Source organism: Pan paniscus, chromosome 12 (assembly GCF_029289425.2).
Source record: "Pan paniscus chromosome 12, NHGRI_mPanPan1-v2.0_pri, whole genome shotgun sequence".
NCBI classification, from domain to species: domain Eukaryota; kingdom Metazoa; phylum Chordata; class Mammalia; order Primates; family Hominidae; genus Pan; species Pan paniscus.
The window spans coordinates 98,457,926-98,475,026 of NC_073261.2; the positions used below are offsets into that span (position 1 = coordinate 98,457,926).

At 37.8% G+C, this 17,101-nt stretch overlaps 1 protein-coding gene across 10 annotated transcripts in view; it reads right to left on the reverse strand.

Annotated features, from left to right (window-relative positions):
- The window catches only part of BABAM2 (BRISC and BRCA1 A complex member 2), a 453,662-nt gene that overhangs the window by 282,385 nt on the left and 154,176 nt on the right, over positions 1-17,101 (reverse strand). For all 10 annotated transcript variants that reach the window (XM_057301324.1, XM_063594645.1, XM_003827124.5 and 7 more), the window contains one exon: positions 11,207-11,281. In XM_057301324.1, coding sequence (XP_057157307.1) covers positions 11,207-11,281 — 75 coding nt within the window. The remainder of the gene's footprint in view (positions 1-11,206; positions 11,282-17,101) is intronic.

Sequence of the window (17,101 nt, forward strand, 5' to 3'; positions counted from 1 at the left end):
TATGCATTCCTTAAAAAATTGCATTCTAGTAAATTACATACTAAAAATAAGAGACTTATGAGGAAAATACAGACCACTTAAGGCCTGCACAACTTTGTAAGCACAGCACTGACAAAAACCAAAGTAATTTCAGTAAAATATTAATGTATTTAAGATGCTATATTCCCAGTAATAAGTGATACAATAAATAATACAGTATGCCTCCAAAGCTTGCTATGTTCATCTGTATTAGTGTACTTTGCATTTAGTTGCTGTATTTAGTGGTCAAAATAATTAATGTGCTAGAGAAAAAGTCAACTGTAAGCCATAGCTGCTTTTGTATTATACTGACAGGCTTCTACTATTTGCCAATTGTGAACGAACTAATTCATGTTATTAAAGCATGTCCTGTAGAAGAATAGACTGTACTTAAATGACAATCACTATAAATGGGGACAGGGTAGCAAAGCAGGTCAACTGATAATCATTTGAGATACACCTACATTCTAAAATAGAAATTTTGAAAAAAAGAAAGAAGCACATCATAAAAAAAAATTTTAAATAAACTGTAAAACAATAAAAGAAAGCCAAAAGAGGAAGGCTCTCTTTTTAAAAAATAAATTTTATTGTGTATATTTAAGGCATACAACCTGATGTTATGGGATATATACAGACAATAAAAAGGTTACTACAGTGAAGGAAATTAATACATCCATCATCTCACATAGTTACCCATTTTTTGGTGGTTGTTTTTATGGCCAGAGCAGCTGAAATCTACTCATTTAGCATGAATTCCATATACGGTACAATTTTATAACCTGTAGTCCTGTTGCACATTAGAGTGCTAGACTTGTTCATCCTACACAGGTGCTCTTCGTACCCTCTGATGTACACAGAAGATGTATCCTACATCCCCCCTTCGCCACTCACCACCACCCCCAACCCATGGTAACCTCTGTATTGTTCTCCGCATATATTTGAAATTTTTTTTAAGATTCTACATACAAGCGAGATCATGCAATACTTTTCTTTCTGTGTCTGGCTTATTCCACTTAGCATCATATCCTCCAGGCTCACCCATGTTGTGGCAAATGGCAAGATCTCATTCTTTTTTAGGACTGAATAATATTTCAAAATGCATATGTACCACAGTTTCCTTATCCATTCAACCACTGTTGAACAATTAGGTTGTTTCCATATGTTGGCTCTTGTGACTAAAGCTGCAATGAACATGGCTGTGCAGAGATCTTTATGAGGTGGTGATTTCATTTCCTTTGGTTATATGCCCAGAAGAGGCATTACTGGTAGTTCTATTTTTAATTTCTTTAGAAACCTCCATTGTGTTTTCCATAATGGGTTACCCCAATCTACATTCCAAGAAACTACCTGTAACTTCTTTTTTCCAAGAAACTACCTGTGACTTCTTCATTTTTACTAAGAAAATATATATACCATTGTCAGAATTACCATAAATCATATTTGGAAACTTAAGGCAAGTAAAAATTTAAGTTTTGAATTCTACATAAGGGAAATCAGAAGAGAGGAAAAATTAAGTAGTAAACATAACTTTGTCATAATTTCAATGAAATTTTTTCTTTTTTTTAACTTTTATTTTAGGTTCAGGGGTACATGTGCAGGTTTGTTATACAGGTGTATTGCAAGCCACAGGGTTTGGTATACAGATTATTTTGTTACCCAGGTAATAACCATAGTACTTGACAGGTAGTTTTTTGATCCTCACCCTCCTCTCACCCTCCACCCTAGGGTAGGCCTTGGTGGCTATTGCTCCCTTTTTTGTATCCACATATACTCAAAGTTCAGCTCTCACTTATGAGTTAGAACATGCAGTATTTGGTATTCTGTTCCTGTGTTAGTTTCCTTAGGATAATGACCTCCAGCTCCATCGCTGTTGTTGCAAAAGACATGATCTCATTGTTTTAATGGCTGTACAGTATTCACTTGTGCATACATACCACATTTTTTTCATCCAGTCTACCACTGATGGGCATTTAAGTTGATTCCATGTTTTTGCTATTGTGAATAGTGCTTAGTTCCACAGTAAATTCAATACTTTGAAATACAAATTAAATGACTTAATGAAATCAAAACCATTTCTATTCTGCACCTGCACCAAGCTCAGAAGTGTATTAAGTACCATCATATTTATTATCTCATTAATAGTCCCAACAATCCTGTGTGGTAAGCATAGCTATCTTAGTCAGTTCCAGTTGCCATAACAAAACACTATAAACTGTGTAGCTAACAAAATACTATAAACTGTGTAAAAAACAGAGAGTTGTTTCTTACAGTACTGGAAGCTAGAAAGTCCATGATCAAGGTAGCAGCAACTGTGGTGTCTGGTGAGGGCCTGTTTCCTAGTTCACAGATGGTGCCTTCTCACTGTGTCCTCAGGCCTGTTAGCCCTCTAGGGCTTCTTTCATAAGGGTATTAATCCCATTCACCAGGGCTCCACCCTCATAACTGAATCACCTCCAAAGGTCCTAACTCCTAACACCATCACCTTGGGGATTAGGATTTCAACGTATAAATTTGGGGGAAGGTGGGTATAAAATTTCAGATCATATAATAGCTAACCTCATTTTAACAGTTTGGGAAACTAAGACTTGGAAGATAATTCAGTAAATTTTATGTTACTAACAGATGATTTAAAATAAGAGAGAAGATGGAATAAAAGAAGGAAGGTTAAAAAAAAGGGTAGGGGGAGAAAGAGAAGAAGGGAGACTTCAACAGAGTTGAAGGTACTAATCAAACATAAACAGAGACCATGGTATAAAAACCACGGACACTCACTGAGCCAAATCCCTTTACTTATCTATTTATGATGCACCAGGTGTCTTTGTGAAGAAACACTCCCCTCCATCATCTAGAAAAGGGATCGGCAAACTAGTGCCTATGGGCCAAATCCAGCCCAATGCCTGGGCTGGATAAAAAAAAATGGTTTATCCTTTACTTTAAAAATAAATGTTGTTTTGTTTTTGTTTTTAGAAATTCATATTTTTTAATTGACAAATAATAACTGTACATATTCATGAAAAACATAGTGATGTTTCTATACACATAATGTATAGTGATCAGATCAGGGTAATTAGCATATCCATCATCTCAAACATGAAAATAAAGTTTTATTGGAACTCAGCCACACTCATTCATTTACATATTGTCTGTAGCTGCTTTCATGCTATGAAAGCAGAGTTGAGTAGTTGTGACAGAGACCATATGGCACACAAGTCTAAAATTTTACTATCTTGCCCTTTAGAGGAGCCTGCTGGACCCTGAACTAGAGTGTATTTTTCCCTAAGTCCTGTCTGCTCTCTAGAGAAGGGAGGTGGAACAAGGACGAGGTACTGAGCGCAGCCATGGGTCCACTGCTTAATAAAGAAAGAGACAGATTCCCTGCAGTGTAAGTGTTCAGACCATCTCACTGCTTTCTTTGTGATTAAGTCTCAAATGCAAATTTTGGCTCAACTTTAGCAAGGATAAATCGTCTTATTACAGGAGTAAACAGCACCCTACTTTTATGGCACTATCTTCCCAGTACTCCTTCCTACTTTTAGAAAAGTATGCCCACTCCTATTTGATTAGACAGAAATTATTTCCTTTAAGATAAGAAGATGACGGTTCTGTGTGAATTCTTTATGGTCCTTCAAGTACCAGACGACTATTTTGCTTTAAAGCTAGATTTTACAAGAGTGTGTTAAAGCAGTCTTTCTCTCTAAAAGCTGACTATTAAGTGTGACTTTACTGATTTCAAAAAAATTCCCTGAACTAAAAAGTCTCAAATTCAGAGGAGTTATTTAATCTGTGGTTTAGAGAAAAACTTGTAAGGTCAGCCTTTGAATTTATATATTCTTATCAGAATCAAAGGCTTTTCAATGTTTCTATCTTACATGTGCTGAAAAAGAATTATAATCAATACATACCACCCTAACAAGCTTGCTGGATTTTAAATAAAGAGAATATCTGGGGGGAAATTATCAGTTTCCTTTCTAGCAAACATGTAATGCTAAATGGGCTTCAAGCATTTCCAAATAGTAAAAGACAATGCAAGAATTCATCCACAAAAAAATTCCAGTAACGTTAATCAGTCTAATGTTCTTCTGGGTACAGGGAATGCAAAATCTTCCCCTGTTCCTAAGGGCAGATGAGAAGAATGAGAAATTTCAAAACTCTGCCAACTTATTCAATCTTTAATGGCAAGTCACAAAATGTGACTGTCATACACACACTTTGTTTTTTAACACTCATGCCATTACCTATTTCTCCTAACAATATAAAAGAATGACAGCACCACTTGAAATGGGCTTTTCCAGGCAAAATTTCCTTTAAACTTTTCCAGGAAAGAACATTGATATAATGATCATATTTAAGCATATCACGAATTAAAACAACTTCTTAAGAAACCTTCTCTATGATTATGGCCGGGTGTGGTGGCTCACACCTATAATCTCAGCACTTTGGGAGACCCAGGCAGGCAGATCATTTGAGGTCAGGAGTTCGAGACCAGCCTGGCCAACATGACGAAACCCCATCTCTACTAAAAATACAAAAATTAGCCAGGCATGGTGGCACATGCCTGTAATCCCAGCTACTGGGGAAGCTGAGGTATGAGAATTGCCTGAATCCCAGAGGCGGAGGTGGCAGTGAGCCGAGATCGTGCCACTACGCTCCAGCCTGGGTGACAGAGCAAGACTCTGTCTATTGAAAAAAAACAAAAAACAAAAAAAAACCTTCTCTATGATTATTTTGGCTAGTATGCTATCATTTCAGTTGTTTCTTCTTAATAGTTTCACTTGATCATTTCAGTTCTTCAAGTTTCCATCCCATTTCCAAAATTCATTTTGTCAGATACCCACTGAGTACATTTTCTAATCATTCATATCCTCATGAACACCAACAATCTGGCCTCTATTCTGGTCATCCTACTTAAAGTGTTCTCTCTACTCTCACCATCCCTATCATCCTCACAAATTCAAATGCTTTTCTTCTTTGTTCCAATTCTTTCAATGGCATTTGAGTATTTCCTTCATCATGAACATTTTAAAACCCTGACTTGGCCAGGCATGGTGGCTCATGCCTGTAATCCCAGAACCTTGGGAGGCCAAGGTGGGTGGATCACCTGAGGTCAGAAGTTCAAGACCAGCCTGCCCAATGTGGCAAAATCCCCTCTCTATTAAAAACACAAAAAATTAGCCAGGCCTGGTGGCAGGAGCCTGTAATCCCAGCTAGTCGGAAGGCTGAGGCAAAGGAAATGCCTGAACCTGGGAGGCGGAGGTTGCAGTGAGCCGAGATGGAGCCACTACACTCCAGCCTGGGCGACAAGAGCAAAACTCCATCTCAAAAAAAAAAAAAACACAACTTGACCTTTATGACTCTGAGCTCCTGTTGTCCTTCTACATATACGACAATTCTCTTCCACTGGATTCTCCAAATTCAGGCTTCTCCACAGTTGTGTGCAAAATTTCCTCCTTCAAAAGGTTCACTTTGGTTTCATTATCCTGCTTCTTTTCCACCTTGACCTTTTAGCACCTCTCTTATTCTAGCTGCCAATAATCAAAATAAGATATTCTGTCAATACCTCCAAATAAACACAGTCTTGGGCAAGTAATTGAATTTCTTTGGACTTCTCCTTATTTTTATGTCAATTAAGTGAATTATCCAGAAAAAGATGAAAGAGTAGGAATTTCAGAGCCAGAAAGAAGAGCATGAGCAAAATGACAGCACTGGGAATTCTCACAGCACTGGCAGGACACTGCGGATAGCTGCCTTTCTGAGATTAAACGCACATTTTGGGAAGCTGTGTAAAACAGCACTGCATGGGAGAATGGGCTCTAGAAGCAGCATCCAACAAGTAAGTACTACTCATTTTGAGAAACGTTACAGGAGACTAACAGTAACACTGCAGGAAGATTGGGAACTGAAGAGAATGGGGCCAAGGAAATAGCTCTTACCATGATAACCCAGTTATAAGGGGATTAAGACTACCTGCTAAATGAAGTCTAAAATCAATCTCCCAGCATTCAGTATCTTTCCAACTTTTTTTCCTGGTTTTACCTCTCAGTAGTCTCTTGCAGGAAATTTCTCTTGCAACCTAGATTACTACCTACTTCCCAAATCAAGTATGTCCACACAGTCCCACCACTGACTGCATGATCATCCATCCCTGATCTGTTCCTCCTCCCCTCCAGCCTTGAAAAGCTATGCCACTTAGAGGTCTAGCTAATGCCCAAACTTGGTCATAAAGATTTTATGACCTAATCATTCCAATCCATAACAATCTTATTCTTTTTAAAAGCTTACTGGGCAGGTAGCGTACAAGTTAACACTTAACTATTTATCAGTAAATGTTAACTTATCAATTATATTATAAGGTCTCTGAGGACAATGATTATGCTTGAATTTCTTTTTTGTTGTTTGTCTAATCCCAGTATCATTTTATGGCAAAATCAGTACTTAGGTGTTCTGCACAGTACCGCACTCAAAAACCAAGCCAAACTCATTCTGGCCACTCTGTTGCAGTTGTGATAAGCGGCTCAGGATATTGAGTGGCACTGCAGTTCAAGGTTCTCCTGTTACCCACTGGGTCATAGTAAGATCTCCCTGAATACCACACTGTATAGTATAAATCAAGGAAAGTGAAGAAAAGCCTTCTGCCACCCACCTGGTACAAGACAGTTAGGTTTTAGAGCAAGGGTCACAAATTAACCCACAGGCCATGGCTACGACATAGAAGTGTTCTTGCACAGTGTTTGTAAACAATATTTATCATTGCTATTACTTAAAAGATAGTAGTTTTTCATATTAACAACAACATCAACAAGAAGCCCTGAGATTCTGGGCTCCTTTTTAATAACATCTGGATATCTGGCAACACCAGTCCCAAATTATCAAATGGAAAACAACTCTGTAGCTGTATAGCAGCTGCTGCCTTTAGATGAAGCACGTACATGCTAGTTCACTCCAGTCCCTACCATTTCCTATTGTATTGTATCAAGTCAGATTCACTCCTTTTCAGTACTTGCCTGGCTCTGTGAATATCTGCATTTGCTACTAGGTTTGGTTAGAAAGCAGAATGACTATAAGTAGGTAACCGGCTGGCCAATGTCAGGCTGAGGAGGCTGCTCCTACATCAGATAATCTCAGCACACCTAGATGCTCTCTTCCATGTTAGTGATCTGCTTAGACCATTGCATAGTTACATATTCACAACTCTCTGCCTATCCTAGGCTCCTGAACAAGTCTAGACACCCTGAACTGAATTCCTGCTTTCTGCCTCTGTTTGGCAGAGTGACCTGGGCTGTGCACTGATTGTGCCCTGACTGATCAGTACAGCCACAGTGACTTCAGAAGAAGGATGAGAACTTCATCTCTTGTATAAACAACCTATTTTAGCTTTTTCACACTCAATTAATTTCGCTGTAGTGTCATGATTCGGATTCCACAGTAGAACTAAATTTCTACATGCAATCCATCAGGATGAATGGGCTCAGTGTGTGATATTAAATAATGCCAATAAAAGTCCAAGTACTTCAGTCATAGTCAATTGGTTATAGCCTTACTTCTAACCTGGGCTAGGGCTCACTGATTTCTAGTTTAGAGATACTCCAACAATTTAGCCTACATAAACAATATGGTCTTTTCTTACCCAACAAAAAAAAGTTAATGTTGATTTTCTTTGCACGGTTATATTTGCCATATCCACTATCAGCAGGAAATAGTTGCTATTTAACCCTCCAGTTCAGTGGGATAAAACAATTTGCCTCCATATTTTTGTATGATGCTACTGAAGGGATTCCTAGCTCTAGGATTTAACTTCACTGTATTCTGTATAAAACTGGCTTACTATTTTAAGTGACCAATTCAAACACACATCATATTTACAAGTAAGCCTCTCCTATCCCCCAAAATACTGTATTCTTAGTTTCTAAGCTTCTTGTTCAGAGAATAAATATGTTAGTAGACAATTCAAACCTTTTCTTTAGCTACTTTTCTATGGAGTATGGTTTTACAGAAAACAGAAGCAAAAACAAAAACACAGCCTTCTTAGCATCATATTGTTAAGTTCACTAATTCTCAGGACAAAAATAAAGACAGGAATACACATACAGCACTTTTCACCACACTCTAAGAAAATTAAGAGCAGCAGCATCTAATGACTAGCTGTTTGTTAAGAGAAAGTATGTAATTATAAAACCATCTTTCTTTGGTTCAGTAACTGTAGAGAATACTTGCACTTTGATCATTTCTGTAATCTCCTCTTTATGCTGGGGACCACGATTTCTCCCCATAAACACACCAGTTGAGAAGTTCAGGGGTACACAACTGAGCCCAGTGGAACAGACATAAGACAGTTGGTCTACGCCTGATCTGTAGAGTACTAAGTATGGACTGTTTCCTGCTATACAGACCACAGAAGAAGAGGATTTGTATGAAATTTCTCATCTGGTCTACATGAGCTCATGCTGGATTTCAACCACCTGCAAAATGAGAATCCTAATAAATACAGAAATATTTTTCGTGTTTATGTTAGTGATTCATCTGACCCTTTGATTAACCTCAACCAAAAGTGAAATTCAGACCCTGAAATCAGACTTCATCTTCAGAATAAATTCACTCTATCCCCTGTAAGAACCACATATGTTTACAATACAATATTAAGGGAAATCATATCACTGAATATTGAATGGCGTTTTCATTTTAACATAAAATAATTCTATTAGTGGGTAAAACAGGCACACCTGGTAATATGAACTTATGAGTGAATGATGGCCTCATCACAGTGTAATGAAATGTCACTGTAGCAAATCAATAGGGTATGCAGTCAAACTCCATACTACTCAATATTTTCAAGTTCTACCTTCCCTTTTATTTATTTGAAATGATAAGGTAAAACTATATTGATGCTGGTGAAGAGTATCCTAACCCTAGGAATTCAGGAAGTTTATTTTTGTAGTTAGACTATCAATTATAGGCCTAGTAATTAGATGAGGAGCATCCAAATGCAAATAATATGTAAAGCAGCTCCTAAGGCAAACTTCCTTTGAAGAGCATAACCACATGTTACAACAACTTTAGGAATGTAGATATTAAAACCCTCAACAAGTATTCTGGATTGCTTCTGGTGTGCTGGTAGGTTTCTGTTTCTGTTTTTTTGGCTGTTGCTTTGTGTTACACAAGAGTTTCTCCTTTTTGGTCATTGTTGTTTTACTCTTTTTGCATGAACTTTAAAGATCCAGAAGGACATTAGTGTTGCAATGTAGATATTTTATCTATAGAAGAGACATCATTTCACAGTAATGCAGGGGTTAAACAACATTACTGTTTTGGCAAATAGATTCCACCTTTCTCTTAACTGACTGGCAAGGAAAATAAGAACAGCATATAAAGTTAGAATTCTTAAAATAAAAATATGATAATTTGATGCTGAAGAGAAAAATAAGAGATTATGAGCCAACAAACATTTTTTTCCTTTGACCCTTCAAGAATATGAGCAGAGGCAACATCAATTTCAAATAAACAGGAAGACTGCTGAAACTGATAAGGCACAGTAAATTAAAACAAAGCACTGTAACTGTAAATTGTGGATTATATAAATCAGGTACTTTCATATGCTGTTGAACTTGCCTCTAAATGAGCTGAAAGAGAGTTTTAACTGGAATACATGGAGGAGGTCCTGAGTATATGCTATAAGGGTTTCTTAGAAGACTGCTTACTAGTCTAATAGAGCACAGTAATTGCCAAAATCAAATTAATTATGCTTGGTTATCACAAATCTAATATATATATTTTCCACTACAGGATTGTAGAGAAACTGATAGAAATTGATGATTTCCATTCTTATTTGGACTTTACAACTCTTGGGTACAAAATGGAGAACTAGTCAACTGGAAACTAAAAACGAAAGTTTAATGAAGTACAAAAATCCTATGTTTTACTTAGAGAAAAAGAAAATAATTTTCCTCTTTAGATGGACTGTATAGACCAGGAACAGTGGCTCACACCTATAATCCCAACATTTTGGGAGGGTGAGGTGGGAGGACCACTGAGACCCCTTCTCTACAAAAAATAAAAAATTAGCTTGGCACAGTGGTGCACGCCTGTAGTCCCAGTTACTCAGAAAGCTGAGGTGGGAGGATCACTTGAGCTTGGGGTGAGCTATGGTCACACCACTACACTCCAGCTTGGGTGACAGAGCAAGACCATGTTTCCAAAAAAAAAAAAGATGGAATGTATTAAAAAAAAATTCCCTAACCTTTTCTATGGTTTATAGTTTATATTCTACTAAGTCATACTTATAACCATTATAAAAATTAATATCTAATATTATTTATTGATTAGTATAATATGCAAGCAAACTTGTACAAAGATTCTGTCTTTTCTCTAGGCAGTTATGAATACCATTAATTCTCTGAACAACATCAAATTAGGAAGGTAGAAATTTTTCTTACACTAGATTGCAATTAAAGAACCACAAGTACAAATACAGCACAGAGGGAGGCCAGCCAAATCTTTTTGTTTGTTTGTTTTTTATCTGTTGTTTTTGTTTTTTGAGATGGAGTCTCACTCTATCACCCAGGCTGGAGTGCAGTGGCTCGATCTTGGGTCACTGCAACCTCTGCCACCCAGGTTCAAGCGATTCTCCTGCCTCAGTCTCCCGAGTAGCTGGGATTATAGGAGCCTGCCACCATGCCCGGCTAATTTTTGTCTATTTTTTTTAGTAGAGACAGGGTTTCACCATGTTGGCCAGGCTGGTCTCAAACTCCTGACCTCAGGTGATCCGCCCACTTCAGCCTCCCAAAAAGCTGGGATTACAGGCATGAGCCACCGCGCCCGGCCAAGGGCCAGAACCTCGAAGGCACTTGCTAGGGTGTTTGTAGAATGGAGTGGCGACTAATATTGCATATTAGGTAATTTATATGAGAGTCTTTCATTCCAGTAACATTATTAAATAAAAGCGATTTTTCCCAAAGTTTAATTCACTTATAATAATTTTATTTTAATATGGAAAACTCACTTCTAAATGACTTTCATAGTTACTATTTTAGCTTTTAGGTAGCAAAACAGCTCAATGGAACTTCATGTAAGAAATATTTTTAATAGAATTCATCATCTGAACAAAATGCTGACAAACCAGTCATACAAATATTGAGTTAAATAATTACTTAAAAAGCTCACTTATATTCTCATACTGATAATCATATATTTTTACCTTGAGAAGGTATGTGGGGATATTGCTGAAATCCACGGGCAACTTCAAAAGGAAACGAGCTGAAAATTCACCAGTCTGTAAAAAGAAAGTTATAATAATAAGATTAAAATCAAAAATAGATTATGAAGTGACAATTATAGCCAAGGCCACAAGTTCAACCTGTTCAAAATGCAGGCATCTTCAATTTGGTTTTCCTAACATTAGGCAAGAAAAGAAGGTTGGAAAAGTAGGGGAAGATCAGAAAGAGTTCTTAAATTATTAGTTACTAAAAAGCACAATTTGAATTTTTAAAATCTGCATTTTAAATGTACAATAAAATTATAATTTAGCAGTATTGCCTTTTTGTTTCTTAAAGTATGAAAAGAATATATGAATGTATGATTATTATTTTTTTAATCCCAAACAATAAAGACAGACCTACCCCTTTGATTCATTTGTTTTTATTAAAGCATTCAGACCACATCACTAATATTTATAAACCACAAGGCTGATGGCATACACCACCATCCTTTCTGTAGTATGTCTGGAAGTACATGCAAAGGTCAAACTTCTACCTAGCAGTGGGTACTCAAAATAAGTTTCTCATCTCCTGAAAGTCCACTATATCATTATCATTAACTGATGTTTTTTCATAACTCCCTCCATGAACTAATCTCTATAGGAAAGAGGTACAGAGGTTTGGCGATTTAAAACATTTAACTAAGCTATAAATAATAGCTTCTATTTGCTAAAACAGAAAACTCATTTAAAAGAAAAACGTCTGCCTCTCAATTTTTATGACAGGAAAGCCTAGGGAATCACTTTTTTTTTTTCTAACTTTGTCATAGTCTAGAGGAGGAGTTTTCCAACTAGATCATGCAGAGATCTAGAGGTGCTAGAGAACCTCTGCAAAGGTAACAAAGATGCGTCCTGACCTGGTGGAATCCTCGGTCTTCCATCCTGTCTCACTGCAAGTGTGCAGCTCAGCCTGGTATTTTGACATGATGTGTTTTACTTAGACATATTTGAAAAAAGAACTCCAGAAATGATCCAGAACTACTCAGAGTGGATGTCTATCCTTTTAATATTGTAACTACCAAAGAGTTCCCGCTCTTTAAAAAATGAGCAGCACAAACTCCCCTAAACACATCTTAAAACATAGCAAGCGTTTACAAATATTTGTATGAGTGGGTGGATGAATGCACCTAGGCACACATGCATAGCACTTTAGACAGTTTCACCACAGCCTCCACTCCATTCTACACCCTAGCAAGTGGCTTCAAGGTTCTGGCCCTTGCCCGGGCATGGTGGCTCATGCCTGTAATCCCAGCACTTCGGGAGGCCAACGCAGGCAGATCACCCACGGTCAGGACATCGAGACCAGCCTGGCCAACATGGTAAAACCCCATCTCCACTAAAGAATACAAAAATTAGCCGGGCGTGGTGGCACGTGCCTGTAGTCCCAGCTACTTGGGAGGCTGAGGCAGGAGAATCACTTGAACCTGGGAGGCAGAGTTTGCAGTGAGCCAATATTGCACCATTGCACTCCAGCCTCGGCAACAAGAGCGAAACTCCGTCTCAAAAAACAAAAAAGGTTATGGCCCTAATTTTAAAACTCTGATCTAAACCTTAAAAATACAGACAGAAATATAAACCTTGAGCTCTGAAGATAATAATAATAACTAATATCTGCCTAAATGTTGTTTGTTTTACCGCTCACAGCATCTTTTAACTTACACCAATCTCTGGCTAAGGACAGAGCATTTCTTCATTACCATAAGCCTAACCCTGTGACAGACAAGGCGGAAATGAGAATTGAATGGACAGAATCAAAGCTGAGGCAAGCCAGAGAGAGTGATAGAAGCCACTGTGCCACCAGGAATGCCAATGGTGAGAAAAAGGATGGATGCTCAGAGCTCAGTAGCTATTCTCAGTATTGAACGCCATTATGTGCAGGCTACTCACAACTCAACACTTGGGAGAATACTTAAGAGCCACTAAGGATCTACAAATAGCTCATCATGGTGGGTGGGAGAAGGTTTGTGAGATCCTATTATAATTCTTGCCTTCTGTTACAGTCCAAGATTACCAAAAGGTGTGGTTTTGGTATTAGAGCTCCTAGATGACTCTAAAACTAACATACTCTGGTAAGTGTGGTTCTTTGGATCAAGACACAGCTAAACCTAAAAAGGTCTGTTTTTAAGTACAAGGGGTCATACTTTGAAAGGGGTAAGTGTAGAGGCAACAATAACAGCATAGAGTTAAATGGGAGCTTATAAAAGGGACACCTAGCCCAGTGAGAATCTGGGAGTGTAGAAGGAAAGACAGAAAAGTCTTCCCTTAGCACTGTGTACAGTGCCACAGAAGAAGGACCACTCATAAAAGAATACATGCTCCAGGCCAGGCACATTGGCTCATGCCTGTAATACCAGCACTTTGCAAGGCCAAGGCAGGCGGATCACAAGGTCAGGAGTTCGAGACCAGCCTGGCCAATATGGTGAAACCCCGTCTCTACTAAAAATACAAAAATTAGCCAGGCGTGGTGGCATGTGCCTGTAATCCCAGCTACTGGGGCGGCTGAGGCATGAGAATCCCTTGAACCAGGAGGCGGAGGTTGCAATGAGCCAAGATCACACCACTGCACTCCAGCCTGGGCGACAGAGAAAGACTCCGTCTAAAAAAAAAAAAAAAAAAACATGCTCCCAACAACTGTCCACATTCTCTTTCTCCTATATAATTAATTTTTCCCTTCTTTACTCAATCACTTTCATCAGCATATAAACATCATTTTTTTTTTTTTTTGAGATGGAGTCTCACTCTGTCCCCCAGGCTGGAGTGCAGTGGCGCGATCTCAGATCACTGCAAGCTCCACCTCCTGGGTTCACGCCATTCTCCTGCCTCAGCCTCCCGAGTAGCTGGGACTACAGGCACCCGCCACCACACCCGGCTAATTTTTTGTATTTTCAGTAGAGACGGGGTTTCACCATGTTAGCCAGGATGGTCTTGATCTCCTGACCTCGTGATCGGCCCGTCTCGGCCTTATAAACATCATTTTTAAAATGTTTCCATTCACTTCATATCCTTCTTCAGCTCCCATTTCATTTCTCTGTTTTACTTTAAAAAATAATCACCTGTAAAAAGTTAATCTATATTTGAGGTCTACATTTCCTCTTTTATTATTTTCTCTTAAGCCCTCACCAGTCAGCCTTTCCCTACCACCACTCCACCAAAACAGTTCCTCAAGGTCACCAATGACCTCCCCATTGCCAAATTCAATGATCATTTCTCGGTCTTTATCTTAGTGTTCTACCAGCAGCATTTGACACAGCTGATCACTCCTTTCCTGGAACATTCTTTACTTGGTTTCCAGAGTCCCAGTTTCTCTACTTCACTGGCTCTCCCTCTGGTCTCCTCAATCCTTGAACATTGGAGATTGGGGTATGCCTGGGCTTAACTCTAAGACCCTTTTCTTTATTTACATGCCCAGATGATCTCATTCAGGCTCATGACTTTAAATAATGTATATGCTGATGACTCCCAACTTGTGTATCTTCATCCCAGACCTTTTTTTAAATTCAAATTTCATTTATCCAACTCCTATAAACAAAACTAAATTCCTGATTTTGTGCTCTTCTCTTGATATTTATTCCTCATTTCAGAAAATGGCAATTCCATTCTTTCAGTCACACAGGCCAAAAACCTAGAATCATTGTTTACTTCTATCTTTCCCTTTCACCTCACATTCAAAGTGGCGGCAAAATCTTGTTAACTCTCCCTTCAAAATATATCCTGAGTCTCCCTTCAAAATATTGACTTTTGGACTCTCCCTTCAAAATATATCCTGAGTCTAACCACTTTTCACCACCTCTCTAACCACCTGATCTGAACCACCTTTATCTCTACGCCTGGACAACTGTAATTGACCCTAACTCTGTCAGCCCTTGTTTACCTGCAGTTTATTCTCATGACAATAGGCAGAGTGATTCTTTCAACATGTCACTTGGATTCTAATCCTCGTTTGCTCAAAACTACCAAATGGTCAGGATTTAGCTCCTTTACAGAGTAATTTGACAAGTTAACAATTGAGCAAAGATGGAAAGAGGGTAAGAAACAAACCATGTGGAACTGAAGGAAAAACACCCCAGAGAACAAGTATAAAAAGGGTTGATGCAGGCGTGTGCCTGTGTTCAGGGGATGGCAAAAAGGTCGGGGTTACAGGAGCAAATAAGCACTAACACGGATCAAAGTCACCCAGAAACTCTCTCCTCCATGGTATGAGCAATTTCTAAACCCCTGGAGGATGTGCAACAATCATTCATAAAATTAGTGAATAAGAAAATGGCTACTACATCTATGTGGAACAACTGTGAAGTTATTCCTGGGGATGTTGAGGCAAGCTTTTAAAAAGTACCATGGGATTCAAAGAGTTTGGGGAAGGGAATTGGAGGGATGATGATAAACCAAACTCAAGTCATTTCTTCATTTTCAGTTTATAAAGCAAACCACCTACCAATAAATAAATAACCATTTCTGCCTACTAGTGTAAAATGTCAACCTGTAACCTGTAAATTAAAATGCAATTTGAAAACTTTTAAACTCAGAGGTGTGTATATATATATATGCCTGTTTTTTACATATACATACATAAATAAACAACAACAAAAGTGAAATGTAGGATTTTAAAAGTTAAAATAACTCTTGTACATATAAGGTAATAGGAAAGATAATTACATATTTAGCACTTGGACTCATTTGAACTGCTAGTTATTTTAGTCCATGCACTGCATTTTAGCTCTTTTGCCCTATTTTAGTTTGTACAATATATTTTTATTCTACCAGCTATTTTAGACCCACATTCTTTTAAAAACTCTTAGATGATCCCTACTTTATTCCTTCTCAAAATGTTGATCCTAGAATTAATACAAATTTGTGTTTATTGGCAACAGGCTGATTTACACAACTAATGTCATACTGAAAGAAATGTTGGTCCCAGGACTAATATAAATTTTTGTTTATCAGCAACAGGCTGATTTACACAACTAAATTCATAATAAAAGAAACAATACTATGAAGGGAATTTGGGAAACCATAAAAAGCACTTTATGATTGCCAACTTTCAAGCCTATCATACATTCCTTATTTTGCCATTGGAAGAACAAAGAAAACTCAGCACTTGTTTCTGACAGCACTGGAAATGTTGAACACTAAGACTCAAGAATTCAGTTCTTCATTCTGGCACTGATTTTCCTTATGACCTATAAGCTAATCATCTTCTGTGAAACTGAGTACATGATAATTTTAAAACAATCTTAATGTAAAATTAAGTTATAAACTGTAAATGAAGAGCAAAACAAGTGAAAAATCCTTGTTCTACCTCAGATAATGACTTTTCATGTGGTTTTATATTTGAATTTCCAACAGCTATTCAAGCAATTTATGGTCACTCAGTTGTAATGTCAAAGATTGCTTTCACAGCAATCTTTCCTGTAAGCTGAAAATGAGACATTTAGATGCCGCCAAGTGAACAGAATAATTTGATTTTTTTTTTTTTTGTCAGTCCTTGGTCAAAATCTTCTCTTGGATAGATGCAGAAAATTATCTAACCTATGACTGTTAAAATGTCAGCCTTTCTGCCAACTGTCTTAATGGCAATTTCCCCAGCATTAGCAATAAATATGTGCATCTTTCCTTTTTTCAAGTTATAGTACGTTGGCAAGCAACTTAAACTAACAAGACTCTGAGTTTTGGCAATTTATTAAGTCTAAGCTCTGCTTTTGGTAATCACAGCTGTGACAGTTTTCTTCTCCTTTTAGAAGTGACAGGTAGACATTTTGTACAGAATGGAGTCCAAGTTCAGGTTGTTCTGTAAGGGAAAATTTTACTTCCTTTCTTAGAGGCACTTCCCTTGTCAACAAA